The 16,706-nt window shown below is 43.4% G+C and overlaps 9 protein-coding genes and 1 non-coding gene across 10 annotated transcripts; 5 read left to right on the forward strand and 5 right to left on the reverse strand.

The window, feature by feature from the left end:
• Positions 1-31: 31 nt before the first annotated feature.
• DDI1 (Ddi1p) lies at positions 32-1,318 on the forward strand (the record flags this gene model as incomplete). The annotated part of the gene is made up of 1 exon (XM_056227554.1): positions 32-1,318. The coding sequence occupies one exon, from the start codon at positions 32-34 to the stop codon at positions 1,316-1,318; it is 1,287 nt and encodes a 428-aa protein (XP_056087364.1).
• A 193-nt stretch (positions 1,319-1,511) lies between these two features.
• Positions 1,512-3,935, reverse strand: UBP5 (putative ubiquitin-specific protease UBP5; the record flags this gene model as incomplete). Its single annotated transcript, XM_056227555.1, has 1 exon — positions 1,512-3,935. One exon carries the CDS (start codon positions 3,933-3,935, stop codon positions 1,512-1,514), a length of 2,424 nt encoding a protein of 807 aa, XP_056087365.1.
• Positions 3,936-4,246: 311 nt separating this feature from the next.
• Positions 4,247-5,461, reverse strand: FTR1 (high-affinity iron permease FTR1; the record flags this gene model as incomplete). Its single annotated transcript, XM_056227556.1, has 1 exon — positions 4,247-5,461. One exon carries the CDS (start codon positions 5,459-5,461, stop codon positions 4,247-4,249), a length of 1,215 nt encoding a protein of 404 aa, XP_056087366.1.
• Positions 5,462-6,282: 821 nt separating this feature from the next.
• Positions 6,283-6,564, forward strand: LSM5 (RNA-binding protein LSM5; the record flags this gene model as incomplete). Its single annotated transcript, XM_056227557.1, has 1 exon — positions 6,283-6,564. One exon carries the CDS (start codon positions 6,283-6,285, stop codon positions 6,562-6,564), a length of 282 nt encoding a protein of 93 aa, XP_056087367.1.
• Positions 6,565-6,698: 134 nt separating this feature from the next.
• Positions 6,699-8,567, reverse strand: SCC4 (cohesin-loading factor complex subunit SCC4; the record flags this gene model as incomplete). Its single annotated transcript, XM_056227558.1, has 1 exon — positions 6,699-8,567. The coding sequence occupies one exon, from the start codon at positions 8,565-8,567 to the stop codon at positions 6,699-6,701; it is 1,869 nt and encodes a 622-aa protein (XP_056087368.1).
• A 458-nt stretch (positions 8,568-9,025) lies between these two features.
• Positions 9,026-9,748, forward strand: SPT15 (TATA-binding protein; the record flags this gene model as incomplete). Its single annotated transcript, XM_056227560.1, has 1 exon — positions 9,026-9,748. One exon carries the CDS (start codon positions 9,026-9,028, stop codon positions 9,746-9,748), a length of 723 nt encoding a protein of 240 aa, XP_056087369.1.
• A 172-nt stretch (positions 9,749-9,920) lies between these two features.
• PEA2 (Pea2p) lies at positions 9,921-11,183 on the reverse strand (the record flags this gene model as incomplete). Its single annotated transcript, XM_056227561.1, has 1 exon — positions 9,921-11,183. One exon carries the CDS (start codon positions 11,181-11,183, stop codon positions 9,921-9,923), a length of 1,263 nt encoding a protein of 420 aa, XP_056087370.1.
• Positions 11,184-12,097: 914 nt separating this feature from the next.
• On the forward strand, positions 12,098-12,544 carry SPI1 (Spi1p; the record flags this gene model as incomplete). Its single annotated transcript, XM_056227562.1, has 1 exon — positions 12,098-12,544. One exon carries the CDS (start codon positions 12,098-12,100, stop codon positions 12,542-12,544), a length of 447 nt encoding a protein of 148 aa, XP_056087371.1.
• A 981-nt stretch (positions 12,545-13,525) lies between these two features.
• Skdi_5.trna17V lies at positions 13,526-13,599 on the forward strand. Its single transcript has one exon. It is a non-coding gene; the product is annotated as a tRNA-Val (tRNA).
• A 162-nt stretch (positions 13,600-13,761) lies between these two features.
• Positions 13,762-16,494, reverse strand: UBP3 (mRNA-binding ubiquitin-specific protease UBP3; the record flags this gene model as incomplete). Its single annotated transcript, XM_056227563.1, has 1 exon — positions 13,762-16,494. The coding sequence occupies one exon, from the start codon at positions 16,492-16,494 to the stop codon at positions 13,762-13,764; it is 2,733 nt and encodes a 910-aa protein (XP_056087372.1).
• Positions 16,495-16,706: the final 212 nt, after the last annotated feature.

Consider the following 16,706-nt stretch of genomic DNA (forward strand, 5'->3'; position numbering starts at 1 on the left):
ATCACCAAAGGCAGCCCAAATATACACACGGATGGATTTGACAATTTCAAATGAACTCACTGGCGAAATATACGGCCCAATTGAAGTCAGTGAAGATATGGCTTTATCTGATCTAAAAGCGTTACTACAGGCAGATTGTGGTTTTGACGAGGCTAAGCACGACCTGTACTTCAATATGGATATTTTGGACCCAAACAACAGTCAATGTTTAAAAGAATTGGGGCTCAAAACTGACGACTTACTATTAATTAGAGGCAAGACATATGACTCCATTCGGACAGATACTCCCACTTTATCTGATGAGGCATTTATCGAGCAATTTAGGCAAGAGTTGCTAAGTAACCAAATGCTAAGATCACAATTAATTTTACAAATCCCTGGTCTAAACGAGTTAATAAATGATCAACAGCTGTTTAGGGAACAACTGGGCCAACTTATTTTACAGAGACGTTATGGTGGTTATAACGCCGCGATGAACCCGTTCGGCATCCCTCAAGATGAATATAATAGACTAATGGCTAATCCTGAAGATCCCGATAATAAGAAAAGAATTACTGAGCTCGCAAATCAACAGGCGATCGATGAACAGTTGCGTAATGCCATCGAATATACGCCTGAAGTGTTCACTCAAGTCCCTATGCTTTATATTAACATTGAAATAAATAACTACCCTGTCAAAGCATTTGTAGATACTGGTGCTCAAACAACAATCATGTCCACTAGATTAGCGGAAAAAACTGGTTCAACGAAATTGATTGACAAGAGATTCATTGGGGAAGCTCGTGGTGTGGGAACGGGTAAAATTATAGGTAGAATTCACCAAACCCAGGTAAAAATAGAAACGCAGTATATTCCATGTAGTTTTACCGTTCTGGATACAGATATTGATGTTTTAATTGGGCTGGACATGTTAAAAAGGCATTTGGCTTGTGTGGACTTGAAGGAAAACGTACTTAAAATAGCCGAAGTGGAGACAAAATTCTTAAGTGAGGCAGAGATACCAAAAAGTATTCAAGAGGAATTGCCAACCCCTACATCAATTACAACTTCTTCTAATAGGCCAATTGCGCCCACCAAGACCAGTACAAGTTTAAAACCACAACCTGGTGCTGTTCCAGCTCTTGCTCCAAGGACGGGCACGCTACCAACACCTACGGGAACAAGCACTGGCGGTGTTGCAGGCACAGCAGCGAGACCATTTCCCGAACAAACAATCAAACAGCTGATGGATTTAGGATTTCCTAGGGATGCTGTTGTCACCGCGCTAAAGCAAACTAATGGAAATGCAGAATTTGCAGCATCGCTCCTTTTCCAGTGAGCAATTACTGATATTGTGGAAAGCATGCAAATTAGTAGCTCATTACCTAAATGGACAGTAGCGTACTTGGACTAGAAGGCTTTTATTTTTAGTTTTTTTATTATATAAGGATACTTCTGTCAAGTATATAGAATGCAAATTGTTCATGTACCCTTAGATTCACCAATCATATGTCGCAAGAGGTTAAAATCGTTCAAAATATTCTTTCGTAGAATAAAACATATGCATTAGGTGTAATAAACTCATCGTTGAACCTTATGGGGCAATATACTGAGTCATCGAAAAAATACCAACCTTTCTGGGGTCCCTTGTAGACGTACGAAGTATAATGCCCACCATATAAGCTTCCTGAATGACATGCAACTCCATACAGTCTATATCTAAATGGTGGGATTTGGCCTCTAGTGGGGATATCTTCATTGACTATGGATTCATGATTGAAATCTCTGGCCCAATATGGTGTGAGATCCAAGAAACAAGGATATTGTACAAACACGTTGTTTTTATTCATTTGATTATCAAACCTTTTCAAGTTAATAATTAGTTTTTTTGGCAACCTGGTAATCTTGAGCTGCTTGGTGGAAGGTTGTTTTTTCAGGCATTTGGAACACGACCATTGTTCATCGACACCCAACTTTTCGCATTTAGTGAATTCCCTAAAGCAATCCAATATATTGCAGGTTCTAATACGTGGAACAGGAACAGAAAGAACAGAAAATGTTTGATAGGTTGTAGAAGTATGTTCGCAGGCTTGGCATTGAAGTCTAGATGCGTATTGCCCTTGGAACAAGTCGATTATTGCACTGAAGTCGGTAAGTAGAAATCTTTCCCACTCAAGAGCACTAGCTTTCCGTATGGACATACTCTCTCTCATTCGTTCTTCCTGTTCAGACAACTGTTTAAGATGCTTTTTCCCGCCATTCTGGTTCAAATCTTCATGCAATCCATCAAGTAAAAATTGACAAAATTCCTGACAATCCTGCTGCATCGAATCACTATAAATGGAATTAATGTGGCCACAAACTTTTTTAAACTGAAGGGTCTGCACTGGGGTTGTTCTTGAGTGGGGAGGCTTAAAAGCACCATGTCTGTGCATATTGTGGACCAGAGTGGCATAATTTTTAGCAAGTAATCCCTTGGAGCCTCTTGTGTTACCAAAATTGATGAAATTCAAATAGGTGTTGTCCAAAAACATTCGAGTCAAGTCATGTGTCCCCACCAAACATTGAAGTATACAATTCATGTAACAGCAATTACCCATATTCTCTAATCCTACAATAAAATCGAGATCAAACGCTTGTGAGTTGTTAAAAATGGCGTGTTTTGGTGGTGATAAATTCTGTTGTGGTAAAGGCGGAATACGTGGCGGGATTACATTAGATGCCGAGGGCAAATAAGGATCAATCTGTTGATTACGAACATTTGCGGATAGTTTTTCTATGCCGTCAACCTTAGTTGGGAATAATGACGAAGAGTTTACTTTTGGAAGGGCGATTAAAGGATGAGAACTGAGACTTTGAAAGGCCGAAGAGTTTTTATCGGGTCTTGATTTTGAGATAGTGGGCACTTCTGGATAGTATAAGGGCAATTGAGGAGTCTGGGCGGTTACCTGTAAAGGTTGAGATTGCGTGTTCATTACAATCAAGGAGGGACTCTTACATTTGGGTGGAGAATGGGATCTCTGGTTAAACAATTCTGCAGATACGCGCGGATTGCCAAAAGATGGTGTTGAAGACGACGACGTCAGTTGTGCTGGGTCAGGGGTAAATGATTGGTAGGCACCGCCTAGTTTAACCCAGTTTGAAAACCCGTTTGCTAATATAAGAACTTTCGTCCCACCTAGTGGCTTAAGGACAGAATGCTGGCACAAAATCTTCGTCAGAATGCGAGTTTGTCTTTGGTGGAAATCCCCGTACAACTGGGTATCAGTATACAGAACAATGTACTTGAATGTGTCCCTATTCGAGAATAGATCGATCTCCGACTGTGGCGAAGTGGCCAGAGAGATTTTTCCCACTTGCTGATCCGTAAAAGAGTCCTTAAACGAAACAGGCTCGATACATATAATGTTTTTGCACTTAATATGGGCCTTTATGAATTCAGATCTGGGCCGTATGTCAATGACCAAGATGCTGCCGCCGTGGAAACGCAACATTGAGCTCAATTTGCTAGGTTCTATGCTTGGCAAGGGCGTCAAATTAGGGTAGTTTTCAATAACGTTGCGAATTTGCTCAATTTTTGGGTCATTTTGCAGTAGTTGCATTCTTTCTCGATACGAGCTCCTGGCGCTGTTGGCAATAGTGCTTGGAAACCCGTCCAAGTTCGGGAGAGTGTCTTTCAAGATGGCGTGTACAATCATGTAATATATGAACGCCGTTTCATTCAATCGGAGGAACGCCCTCGACAGATGGTTCATGTCTTCCCTGGGGGCCCGCACGGCTATATCATGACATGCGTCTACGTAGCTAGCCCATACCTCTGTGCATTCTTGGAGCAAAGGCGCGGATTCTTGTGGCACGTCGTCATCGTCCAGGAACTTCTGTACCAGACACCTCAGCCTGTCGAGCCGATCCTTGGCGGACTCACCAACCTCACCGGAGGGTTGTTCTGATCCCATTGCGTCTACACCCTTTCCTTTGTGGAGAAACAAGAAAGAGATATACATACTCTGCGGAGAAGTACCTAAGAATAGACAGGTAAATACTCGATCTGTTGAAGTGAGGCGCAAGTGGAAAAGAAAAAAAAAAAAAAAAAAAAAAATACGCAAGTTCGATGTTCACTTGAAGCGGCGTTCATCCTTTTGCTGTGCGTCATCCCCAGAAGCCAGGACCAAGTTTATAAACGATATTAAAATTTATTAGATATGTAGCAGTATAGTTCATAAAGACAGATAGAGACGGGAAAGTTCCAGTGCGTATTACATGCTACTCAAAGAGAGTCTGTTTTAACGTGGGGGGGTTGCTTGTCCGCGACGACGTCTTGGGATGAGGAATGGCTGGTGGTTTGTTCAGGCAGCTCGTAGTTCTCTTGAACGTTGATTTCACCATCTTCGTTAAAGTTGATGTTTTCCATCTTGGCAAACAACTGTTTCTTCTGTTCCTCGGTCAACTCCTGCTTCTTCTTGTTCTTGATCCAGTATCCCGGGTTCAGGTGCTTCAATTGCAGGTTTTTAGCGAAGGGCAAGTGGCCACGTCTTTCTTCGAAGATCATCAGGCTCAGCACGATGATAAGCACCAACCAGTAGATGTTGTAACAAAGCATGGACGACAGGTACCCGGTGTTTTGCCATCCGAGCAAGGCGTTGAAGATATCCCACCCGTTGTCCAGTTCCGGGTTGCAACAGTTGACGTGGTACACGGCCTTTCTTATGTTGTAGGACCCGTTTCCGTCACCGCCTTCGGAAGCATCACCACCGCTGGCAAGGTTGAATCTGTAGTTTTCGAAGTACCACGCCCCACGGGAGAAAAGACCGGCAGAGATCAGGTACAGGATGGAGGTGGATAGAATCAGGAAAATCTGCAGCGAGGACTTGGAAGCACCGTAGTACAACAGGTACCCGACAAGGCCACCACAGATCAAACCGACCACGACGGGCAATGGGTAAGCGGAGGCGTGGGAGCCCTGCGTGGTAATACCAGCACCGGCAACAAACACAACGGCCTCCAAACCCTCTCTCAAGACGGTGATAAACGGCAAGATGAACATCGCATATCTTCTACTCAAGAACCCAATCTTGAAATAGTCTCTCTTACGGTGCGGAATCTCCACCAGCGACCGCGCAATCTTCACTCTCCACTTACTCTGCATCTTATTCATTCTCAACATGGGAATCCCCATCATCGAGATCATCACCGTAGCGATCATACAGAAAATACCCTCCCACAGATCCTCCGCGCTCCCGAAGATGTCCTTCTGCAGCGAGTAGTATGCGCCGATGAAGCCCGCACCAATGGCCAAACAGATGATGAACCCGAGCAACACCCCGATCCAGACCTGGATCCTTAGCTTGCGGTATAGCGCCTGGTCGTGCTCCCCGATTGCCTGCTTCAAAAACGACAGCAGCACGGAAATAACAATCACTGCCTCCAAGCACTCTCTGAACACAACGAAGAAGACGGCCACGTTGAAAACTTTGTTAGGCATGGCGGGACGTATGTGTGTGTGATGATGACTTCGTACGATCACCAAGACTACCAAGACGCAACCGTCCCGCTATACATAATTTTTTTGCTCACTCTGAGCATTTTATATAACTAACGGCTCAAGACAAACCTACAGCCCATCGCTGTCACCGCTCCTTGCAACAGTGAAATAGAAATCGGGTGCATTCGTCCATTCTGCCAGAGAGAGAGAGTGAATAGCGCACCACCTTAACACTGGCTGCGACGCTGTCGGCACGGCTTGCGCGGCCAAGGAGGGAAATAGCGGTCTAGCGTGAGTCGGCAGTCAGCACTCAGCACTCACCGCACCGTGCCCGCCCGTTTAGCGCAACAGCAGTAATCGCGCACCTGGAGCATTGACTTTCTGCACCCTGGCCTGGGAGGAATGCCCGATGCGTCCTGGCTGATTGGCGCAGAGCGTGTGTCAGTGCTGGGTTTGGTCAAGAGAGAAATTTTTTTTGTTTTATTTTTTGTTGAGGGCGTGTTCTACGTTTTGTGTATCTTAATCAACTTCCATTAGTCGGGCCTAGTTCTTGCCTCCAGAGGAAACTAACAGAGAGAAGGAAGGTGTGTTTTTCTTTTGTATTTGGGCATTTCAGCCGGACCTGGGGTCATTATTCTGGTTACCCTGGCTGCCGGAAAGAGCAGGCGCCGCGGGTAACCAGAACGGCCTTTTCTCTTTTCTTGGGTTTTGATGCAAAACAACAGCTAAAGGCGAAAGAAAAGAGGAAAAAGAAGGCATCCTAGCCTGGAGCGGATGGATGGTCTCTCCTAGCACAGCACACACAAACACGAGCGCGTAAAATGAGTCTACCGGAGATTTTGCCCTTGGAGGTCATAGACAAAACAATCAACCAGAGGGTGCTGATCGTGCTGCAGTCGAACCGCGAATTCGAGGGCACGCTGGTCGGTTTCGACGACTTCGTCAACGTCATACTGGAGGACGCCGTCGAGTGGCTTATCGATCCGGAGGACGAGACCCGGAATGAGAAGGTCATGCAGCACCACGGCAGAATGCTTTTAAGCGGCAACAATATCGCCATTCTTGTGCCAGGCGGCAAAAAGACCGCCACGCAGGCGTTGTAGAAAGGTCTCCAAGACAGCGCGAAATTGTATAGTGCATATAAAGAATACAATAATAAAAAATAAATACAATAAAAATAGACAGAAAAAGAAAGAAAGAAAGAAAGAAAGAAAAAAAAAATCAAGTATGTTTTCTCTTAGTTCTTGGCGCTGGTGGTGACTTGCCTCACCAGCGCCTCCAGTTTCGCGTTTGTGAGAGCGACGTCCTTTCCCCGCATCCCCACCGTGCAGTTCATTAGATGCCATATGCCGACCACGTATTGGACCTTGTCCATGCCGCCCTGCTGGCGGCAGATCTCAAAACACTTTCCCGAGATCGCGCGGATCTCCCCCAGGTCGTGCTCCAGCATCCGGCCGCCCAGATAGTTCACTAGCACCTGCAGCAGCAGGGCCTTCTTCAACTTGAACCGGCTGTCCCCAGTGCCCGCAAACTTGTTCCTGGAGTAGAACTCGCGAAGCTTCGACACGTATTCGGCGCGCTGCTTGTCGCTGCACGGCAGCGGGTTCCAACTGAATGGTTCGAAATGGCTGAACAGCCACAGAAGCATCACAGTGCACTCCCACATCGGGTTGAACTGCAGATCCGTCTCTCGCAGCAGTTTCTCCACCTGCTGCCACACCTTGTTGCAGTGGTCCACGAGCTCGCCCTGCCGGTCGGCCGAAGACCGGCTCACTCTTGCCGCCTGCACTGTGTAGCCATTCAGCAGCGATATCATCTTCACTTCGCTCGATGTGCCGCCTGAGTGTGCCAGCCGAATGTACTCCTCCGCGGCCTCTCCACCTTGAAACTGGACCTTCATCGCCTGTAGCAGTTTCACATAGGCTGGCGAGGGCCCCGGCTTAGGAGACTCCGTCTCCACCACGGCCCCCTTCAGCAGTGTTTCCTCCCACACTTTGTAAAACTCGCAAAATTCAAGAATGCGCTTGTACGTCTGGATCCGCGAGTCCAGCTCGTTCATCGAAACACCGCCGGCCGCGATGGTCTTTATCAGCTTCTGTGTCGTGGAATACACCTTGGGCAGGAACTTCCTCGAGAAGTTCCCCTTCTCGTCGTAGCAATTCACGATGTAGCTGACGCTCTGCAACAACAACAGGATATTCTTCAATTCCTTGTAGTGGAAAATCATGGGCAAGTCCACTCTTAGCGTCACCCCTGGCGCAATGCCGATCATGCACCCCCTGCCCCCATCGTCGGCCAATGATTGCTTGTTCTCGTCGAAAAACTTCTTGAATTCGTTCAAATGCTCGGTGATGTTGCCGTCTTTGTAAACCTGGATCACCATCTCCAATGCCAGCCTCCACGCGTATAGCCCGGGCCCCACTGTGCTCAACTCTGTGCTTGCCAACTCGTCCAGCGCCGCTTCAGGGATGGGGAACCTCTCTTCCAGTAGATAATTCACGTAACACAGGTTCAAAAACCATTTCCATTGCGACTTCTCCCGCAGTTGCGAGAGCATCCCGGCAAAACTCGTCTTCACCCTACGATGTTGCCTTAGTTTGATGCAAAGCGTCACACCGACATACTGGAATACAGATGCCCAGTTTCGATACATCTCATCTTGCAGACCTGTCATGTACTGCACCAATTCATTGCAGTTTCTCAGCGCAATCTTGTAATGGAATCTCGTGTCTCTCATCAACGGCAGATCGTGCAGTAGTAAAAACTCGCAATGCATGATTTCCTCCACCAAATCTACGCTGTTCTGGTGCGTCTGTAGCCGTTCTTTCAAACTGGAAATGTACAACTCCGCTAAATCAAAGTTATGCGTCTCGTGTATTAGCAACTCCACCATTTCAAAAGTGACCTTGCTATCCTCCACGACGGAAAGCGCGCATTTCCTCTTCAGTATTTGGAACATCTGCACAGACATGTTAATTAGGGAATAGTATTGCGCCAACTCCTCCTCGCAACCGATTCTGTTCGCAACCGAATATGCATGGTCCCGGTACTCGTGAGCTAACTGGTACACTTGTGAAATGCTAAGCCTCTCGCTAGAATTGTCCATGGTCTCTGCAAGCACTCCGGAACGGTTCAATTGCCACGGATTTCAGCCTGCCCTTTATCGTTTCGATATTGGCGTCGCAATTGTTTCTGTAGATCCACCTCATCTCTTCACGTACTTCATCATGGGGCCGTAAATAGTTATTTTTAGGTGTCTCTTACGCGAGTGTTCTGGGAAAAAAAAAATTGAAGATCTATAAACATATAAAACATACCATGTCCAGGACTGTTAGTGAATTTTCATCTCGACGGTATTTTTAATGATAACGAATCAACAAACGCCGTGGAAATAGCAGTAGTGACTGTTTTTTGGACTGTACAATCGAGAGGAAAGTACTATATAAGAAAGAAAACGGCTATCAAGCAAAACTACTCTGTGGAAACAAGAAATAAAGGCTACATTTTCTTTTCTTTTGCTTTAGGACCAAAAAACAAGCGTATTACATTAAGTTTTTTTCAGTTATGGCCGATGAGGAACGTTTGAAGGAGTTTAAGGAGGCAAACAAGATAGTGTTTGATCCAAATACCAGACAAGTATGGGAAAATCAAAATCCAGATGGCACAAAACCAGCAACGACTTTCCAAAGTGAAGACGACATAAAGAGAGCAGCCCCAGAGTCGGAAAAGGATACCTCTGCAACTTCAGGTATCGTTCCAACATTGCAAAATATTGTGGCCACCGTGACTTTGGGTTGCAGATTGGATTTGAAAACAGTTGCACTACATGCCCGTAATGCGGAATATAACCCCAGGCGTTTTGCTGCTGTCATCATGCGTATTAGAGAGCCGAAGACCACAGCTTTAATTTTCGCATCAGGGAAAATGGTTGTTACCGGTGCCAAAAGCGAGGATGACTCAAAATTAGCCAGTAGAAAATATGCGAGAATTATTCAAAAAATTGGGTTTGCTGCCAAATTCACAGACTTTAAAATACAGAATATTGTCGGTTCGTGTGATGTCAAATTCCCCATACGTCTAGAAGGTTTGGCATTCAGCCATGGCACTTTTTCCTCTTATGAGCCGGAACTGTTCCCTGGTTTGATTTATAGAATGGTGAAACCAAAAATTGTGCTGTTAATTTTCGTTTCAGGTAAGATTGTTCTCACTGGTGCCAAGCAAAGAGAAGAAATTTACCAAGCCTTTGAGGCTATATACCCTGTGCTGAGTGAATTCAGAAAAATGTAATGAAAAAGGATTAAATGAATAAAAGTCTTTTATTGTTCTATTTTTTCAATTAGTAATGGTTTTTAAAGGCAGAAAATGGAAGGAGAAAGAGGCAATTGTAATATCAAAACGGTCTTTTAGAGTATATTTATGTATGTTATATAATGTGGAGTTTATGCGCATCATACGCTTTTCATAACATACCTGATCGATCGTCATTATTGCGTGCGGATGGGGTCTTCACGTTTTCGCTTTTCAGCAGGGCTAACTCCCTTTCCAGCTTGTATCTATGTTTTCGTTCATCGGACAACTCCTTTTCATATTTCCTTTGTGTACTCGTTAGCACTTTTTTGAATTCGCCTGACATGATTGAAAGTGAACGCGACCCAGAACCACTTGTAGGGCTTCCTATGGAAGATGGTGAACTCGGATCCCAGGTAGCCGGTGAACTCACCGGCGACGATACACTAAAAACATGTTTATGCGAATTTAACTTGTTATTTGCCTTTTCTAGTTCTTTGTTTTTCTGTTCCAAGTCAAACAGCTTTTTCTCAGTTTTATTCAAACTAGAATGATTATTTAGTAGCTTATCTTGTAGTTCTCTGTTAGTTCGCGTAAGTTTTTCAATGTCTTGCACGTATTCGGCACGATCGCTTTCAAATTGCTTAGTCAAAAAATTATGGGCCAGTTGCAAATCCTTGAATGCCGTCTCCAGCCCTTCTAATTTCTTGGAAGAGTCTTCCTCTTGAATTGCAGAACCGCTGTGTGAGGTGGATGGTGACGACGTGTTCCTTTCTAGGCTAACACAGGTGTCTAAAATCGAATTTATTCCATTTTTCAAGAAGTTCACAGGGTCATCTAATGGAATAGGTTTGATATCAATACCCTTTTGAATGGAGTTTGACATCAAGAAGGAGGTCAATTCTTGAAGAATTTCGTTTGCCTCATCATTAGCATCGCCAGAATTGTTAGAACCGTTAATGAATTTGTCCGCAGCGCCCATGTTGGTGGAAGACCTGGCTCTTTTAGAAGTTGGAAAAATATTATTATTCTCTTTGGTCAGTTGGTTTATCCCTGTGGTGTTGATAGATTCCAGGATTTTCAGCATCGTTTCATACCATTCCGTAGAGTCCGGTTGCAGTTTCAACAACTCATTAAGTGTTGGGTTCAGGTCGCTAGAGTTTGAGTATTTTTTTTGAACGCAATATAAGGCAAATTCAGACACCAGCTTTTTATCAAGGTCAATTTCCGAATCGTCATTTTCACTTCTATATAGAAGATAGTCAAAGTAATCGATAGAAGTGTATGGTCTATTGTTATGATGGGGATGCGAGGGGTTTTGTGAAAGAAGGTACTGCTTTAGTTCATCATATTTTAATGGATATTCTTCGTATCGCTCCGGACAGAAAAGTAAAGGGTTTGCCCTTTTTGAAAGTTCTAAATCAAATTTCTGCATAAAAACCTGCGAGTTAGCCTTCTTTTTGTTTTCTCGAACACACTACCGCAACGGTTATATCTCGTGCACTCTATATAACTGAACCTACTTGTGCAATATTCTCGTCATCGACCAACACATACATATCCTTTGTTTGTTGACGCGAGCGCGACTTGGAAGAAAATGCATTATCGAGGTAATATCAGTGAAAGTTTCCTCATGCACACAAAGGAGTTGAGATGAGCATATGAGAAGAAATTTCCTAGGCAGCGCAAAGATACAAAGAAAGACATGTATGATTTATAGTATTATTTCATGCTACAAAATCCAATGGTGCGGATTTGCCCATCCATTATTTCACACTCAAGTCACATTACTATAGAGCGCGTCTCAATCTACATTATAGGAGCAGGTGGTGGAAAGCATCAGAATTCCTTGAATGGGAAGAGAAAAAAATACTGCACTCATCGCTCATCTCCGTAATTTGTTGCTTGCTATGTTCGCTGTTTTCTAGTTGTTCAACTAGTCCATCGTATTGAGGCAAAGCAATGCTGAGATTGGGGGCCCGTATCGTGCCTCGAACCCGAATTCCGCGAGTAATTTACGGCAAGCCCGGAACCGAGTTACCTAATCTGGTTAATTGATATCCCGAATTGGTAATGACGTATCTTCACCTCGCCCCTCTGCCCATAAGAAGGTCTATTGTTATAGCCTCTTTCAGGAGAACATCTACCAGATAGAGAATGGAACTTCTCGAAGGCGCCAGATGCCCATATGAGGACTTTTCCATCCCTTTTGACCCTGGAAAAAGTGTAACTATATCTATATAAAAGGTTGACTTGCTCTTGTCAGAATTATCTTCTTACTGCGATTTCCTTCCCTTGTCTCTGAAGGTTCCATCCCACCATCATACAATCGCATATTGAAAATTAATAATGTTGTCTAACGCAAAGTTCCTACTATCATTGGCTATGGCCTCTAGCGCTTTCGGATTAGTGTCCAACTCTAGCTCTTCTGTAATCGCGGCGCCATCAAGTGATGCCATTATTGCCGGTAACAATACTGCTACACCTGCACCAGAACCATCTTCCGCTGTTCCACCTTTCTATAACTCCACTGCTACTACAACGCAGTACGAAGTTGTCAGCGAGTTTACAACCTATTGCCCTGAACCAACAACTTTCGTAACGAATAACGCAACATATACCGTGACTGCTCCAACGACTCTGACGGTAACAAATTGTCCTTGTACCATCGAGAAGCCAGCCTCTGAGACTTCAGCTTCCTCTACGCATGATGTGGGGACAAATTCTAACGCCGCCAACGCAAAGGTAATTCCAAGTGCCTTGGGTTTGTTCGGTGCTGTTATGATGCTATTATAAGGAGAATGGGTTTAACTGAAAATTTTTAAAATAGGCGTGCATTTTCTCTCCTAATATCGCACTTTTCAATGTATCTTTATAGTTCTTCTTTTTTCAAATCATATTCGTATACATAATATTGTGTAGTTTAAGTTCATCTTTTTTTTTGTTTATGTTATTCCCTTTTCCTATTTTCTGAGTTGAGACTGATGTCTGCCTGTGTTATGAGAAGTTAAGGCCCGCCTCAAGAATAAATACTCAAGGAATATTCAATGGCAGAATGATAGACAATGATGTTACCACGTCGAGACAATTAGGACTTGCCCTGCTTTTGTCCATGGACAACATTGTTTCGAGAAGAGTTGTCTGTCAACTAGTTGAATTCTTTGGGAGATGCTAGATTCCATTTTTGAGAAACACAATGATACTTGGAAGGTACAATATACTATAAGTCACCTTAAGAATTTTCATCAATCTTCACGCTTCAGCTTCCTCTAATTTGATGACAATTGGATTTTGCAATGGTTCCATAATTTACTCATTTTTCAAACACAGTATATGATAAAAATATAGCAACAATAAAAATCTCCATCTGCTGTACTAGTCATTGAAGAACAACAGATGATTCTCGTTCGAATGCAGTTACGTATTATGGCAGTTGAAGGGAATTTAGATAACCAAATCTCAGTGATGTAACTCTCTTTTCAATGCTGTTGCACAACCTAAAAATACGTTTTCACCATTTAGGTCGAGGGTTCTCGCACAACTAGCTGGTATTCCGAATATTTAACTGTTGTTGTGAAGATAAGATACCTCAATCAGACTAAAGTACATAACCATGAATGTAACGGGACATCCATGGAATGAGTAAGAATGGGAGTGTTCAGAAAGTTGTAAGATTCCGTAGGTGTGCTATCCCGAAATGTGTAAGTAAGTTCCTGAGCATGGAATATTTTGTGTTGAATCAGTTTCATATTTTACACCAATCATTTCAATGAAGTTGGTTCCGTGGTCTAGTTGGTTATGGCATCTGCTTAACACGCAGAACGTCCCCAGTTCGATCCTGGGCGAAATCAAATTTTATTTTTTCCATTTTTTGTAACTCACGATGCAAACTTACTGACGGATGCACGTATGTCACTGTATGTTTTTCTAAAATTATCATTCAAGTCATGCATACTATTATGTTCTTACTATATAATCTTCTATGTATTCTTCTATAAAACTTACTCGTCGTTCTAATTTTTCTTCTGATACATTAAAATGTAGGCAGTTCTCGAATCAGAAGCTTCCTCTCCACCCTTCAAAACATCATCGTCCTCCAATTCGGTGATATTTACATCATCTATTCTGTACCACTTATTGTGCTCACTATGATAAACGTCAGCCGTGTAATGGCCGCCATCAGAGCCTACGCCGTGGTGGTAAATCACACCAGTTAGTTTATATATTCTATCATCGGCGCCTGAGGTATGGTTCTTCAGCGTAATGGAAGACATTGATTCCTCAGGAATGATCAATTCGTGGTCATATTTAATTTTTTTCCTAATTTTTTCAATGCGTCCATTGTACGCATTGTAGTTCGTCATTGCATTATCCTTATTCACATTATTTATGAATGAGAATCTTTTGAATTGGATTAAAAGAACTTGTGGTAATTTATCAATGAAGGTTTGCTTTTTCGCCTCAACATCGTTACCTGATGATGATTTAAATGGTAATAGTTCATATTCGCTAAACTTTTTGAATGCAGTTTCTAAATCATTAACGCTTGAGTCTGAAATGTCCAACTGAATTGTTTGGAAAGGGTCTAGTGTAATGGATTGAGATTCTTTATTGTTCGGTACATCTAATACGGACCTAAATTGACCACCAAACAACTTGGAAATTGGTGATGGAACAATCTCTACAGTCCTCTTCGCGGCAGTCTTGGTCTTCTTACCTCTTTTGCTAGAGCCACTAACTTCATGCCAACCGTTTTCTTCAGTTGAGTCGTCATTAATCATACCATGCGTCTCTATCAATTCCTTCAATTTAGGGGTGGCATTTTTGATGAACTCTGCTTTGCCGTAACGTGATAGATTTCTGATGAAGAAGATCTTCAACTGTTCATCGTTAATACTTTGCAACATGTTTTGGATTTCATTATCACTCAAACCATCAATGGCGGAGATTAATTCTTCATGCAACTGGTCTAGTAGATGAGTCAAAAATTCTTCGGCATCCTCTTGATGACCCCATTGTAGGTCTTTAAATTTTGGAATAGTTGATAAAGTTTTGTAAAATTCATCTGGTTTAACGGCCTCGGCGTTGACGCTGTGTTGGAAATTTTTGGACCTCGACGGTTTTTTCGCGTCAGTTTCTGTAGATCTTTCATTATCGTCTGCACTTTCCAAAGATGTTTCATAGGTTTCCTTGTCGAATTGTTTATACATGGTCAGACAGGCATCTAATAATTTACAGGATGATGTCCCAATTCTTGAATTGGTATTCCGAGTACTCAGGACGTTCAATACGTCGATAAATGGCTCGCAGTAAAGCAACACTTGTAAGACGGAACTCATAAAGCAAATGTTGGCTCTGTTGATTATACCCCTCGGAATAATGGAATGGAGCGGGAATTTGTTTTCAATGTCTTTATTCTGTAACACGTAAGTAATGAAATCGGGATCAAAACACATTCTCAATGCAATGGAACCTAGTGGCTCGATACCTTTAGTGGAAGGTGGAACGTACTTCTTGTCCTTTCTTTGGGGTTGTTTGGACAAAAGTGGAGAGTGAGATTTTGCTATGATGGCTGCGGCTGCGGCTGTTGCTGGTGTGCTTGCGGCTGCCATGGAAGTCGGTGTTTTACTGGCGGTCGAACCTGAGGCTGACTTATTACTTGTTTGTCTGCTCTTGATTGCATCTGAAGCTATAGCAGACCAAGACTTTGCTGCGGCAGGCGTGGGGGAAGATGTCTTTGAAGTGTCTTCTTCGTCGGTCTCTTCTGCTTCTTTCTCATCAGGTATGGCGTCGAAAGTAGCGGGTTGAGGTTCTTCGATAGCTTTCTCGTCATGTTCCGGTTTGATATCGTCCTTCTTTAATTCTATTTTTTTTTGGTATTCGTGAGTATCTTTGCTCGCTGGTGGTTTTCTGTCATCCGTGTCTTCCTGCTCTTTATCCGCTTCTGTCTTTGATTCCTCGATTGGTTTCGGTATACTGTGACCTTTCGCATGGCGATGAGCGACGCTTTTTTCAACGGTCTGATTTTCCAGACTTTCAGAATACAAGTCTAAAGTTTTCAAGTTTAATTCGTACCTCTGTGCACTTGCTGCGGCAAATTCCGCTTCGGTGGTGTTTATGAACAGCGGTAATTGAATAGAATTTGAGGAATTTTCCTTGAGATTCTTCAGCTTAGTTACATCAAACTTATATAAATCATACTGCGATGAGGAATTGTAGGAAGAGAAGGAGGGGGAAGAAGCTGAAGAACCGTTGGCGTTCGAAGAATTGGTCAGTTTTTTCGTGGACGCACTGTTGGCGTTGTTTGGAGAGCTCATCATGGGAACATGATTGTTCGAGTAATTGTGGTGGTAGGCGTGAGACTTGTTGTAGTTCATACCGCTACCGCTCGCGTTGGCGCCCTGGCCATTGTTGTTGTTACTATTGTTGCTGGCAACGCTGCTGGAGTGCCATTTTTTTTTGCTCATGTTGTTGTTCGTGGTGTTCCCGCCGTTTATGCTGCCCTGAGGAGGCAGATGGTGTGGGCTGTTGCCTTGATGGTACATTGGCTGGTTTTGGCTAACCATGTTGAACGAATAAGCGGGCATCTGCGTGGGGTACAGATAGGGAGCTTGAGTGTAGCCATACATCTGCATAGGTGCTTGATAGATGGGAATTTGCATATTGGTTGAGGCAGGTGGTGGTGGAGAAGAGGTTTTGGGATACATCGAGTACGACTCCTCTTTGTTAGCGTCTTGCATGTTCATTATCGGGGGGAGGGGGGGGATGAGAAAAAGAAAGAGTACCTAGGCGGCAGTAGGGCGCAAGTTTTCAGGGTTAAGTGGTAAATGCCTTTCTTTTTTCAGCAGAACTCTTTCTCCTATGTTACTTGTTCGCTGTATACTTCATTTTCTTTTTTCTTTGATTTCTTTCTTTGATTTCTTTCTCCGAATTCTTTGCCTTGGCCGTAGTAAAGTTA

The sequence above is a fragment of the Saccharomyces kudriavzevii genome (genome assembly GCF_947243775.1).
Source record: "Saccharomyces kudriavzevii IFO 1802 strain IFO1802 genome assembly, chromosome: 5".
Taxonomy (NCBI): domain Eukaryota; kingdom Fungi; phylum Ascomycota; class Saccharomycetes; order Saccharomycetales; family Saccharomycetaceae; genus Saccharomyces; species Saccharomyces kudriavzevii.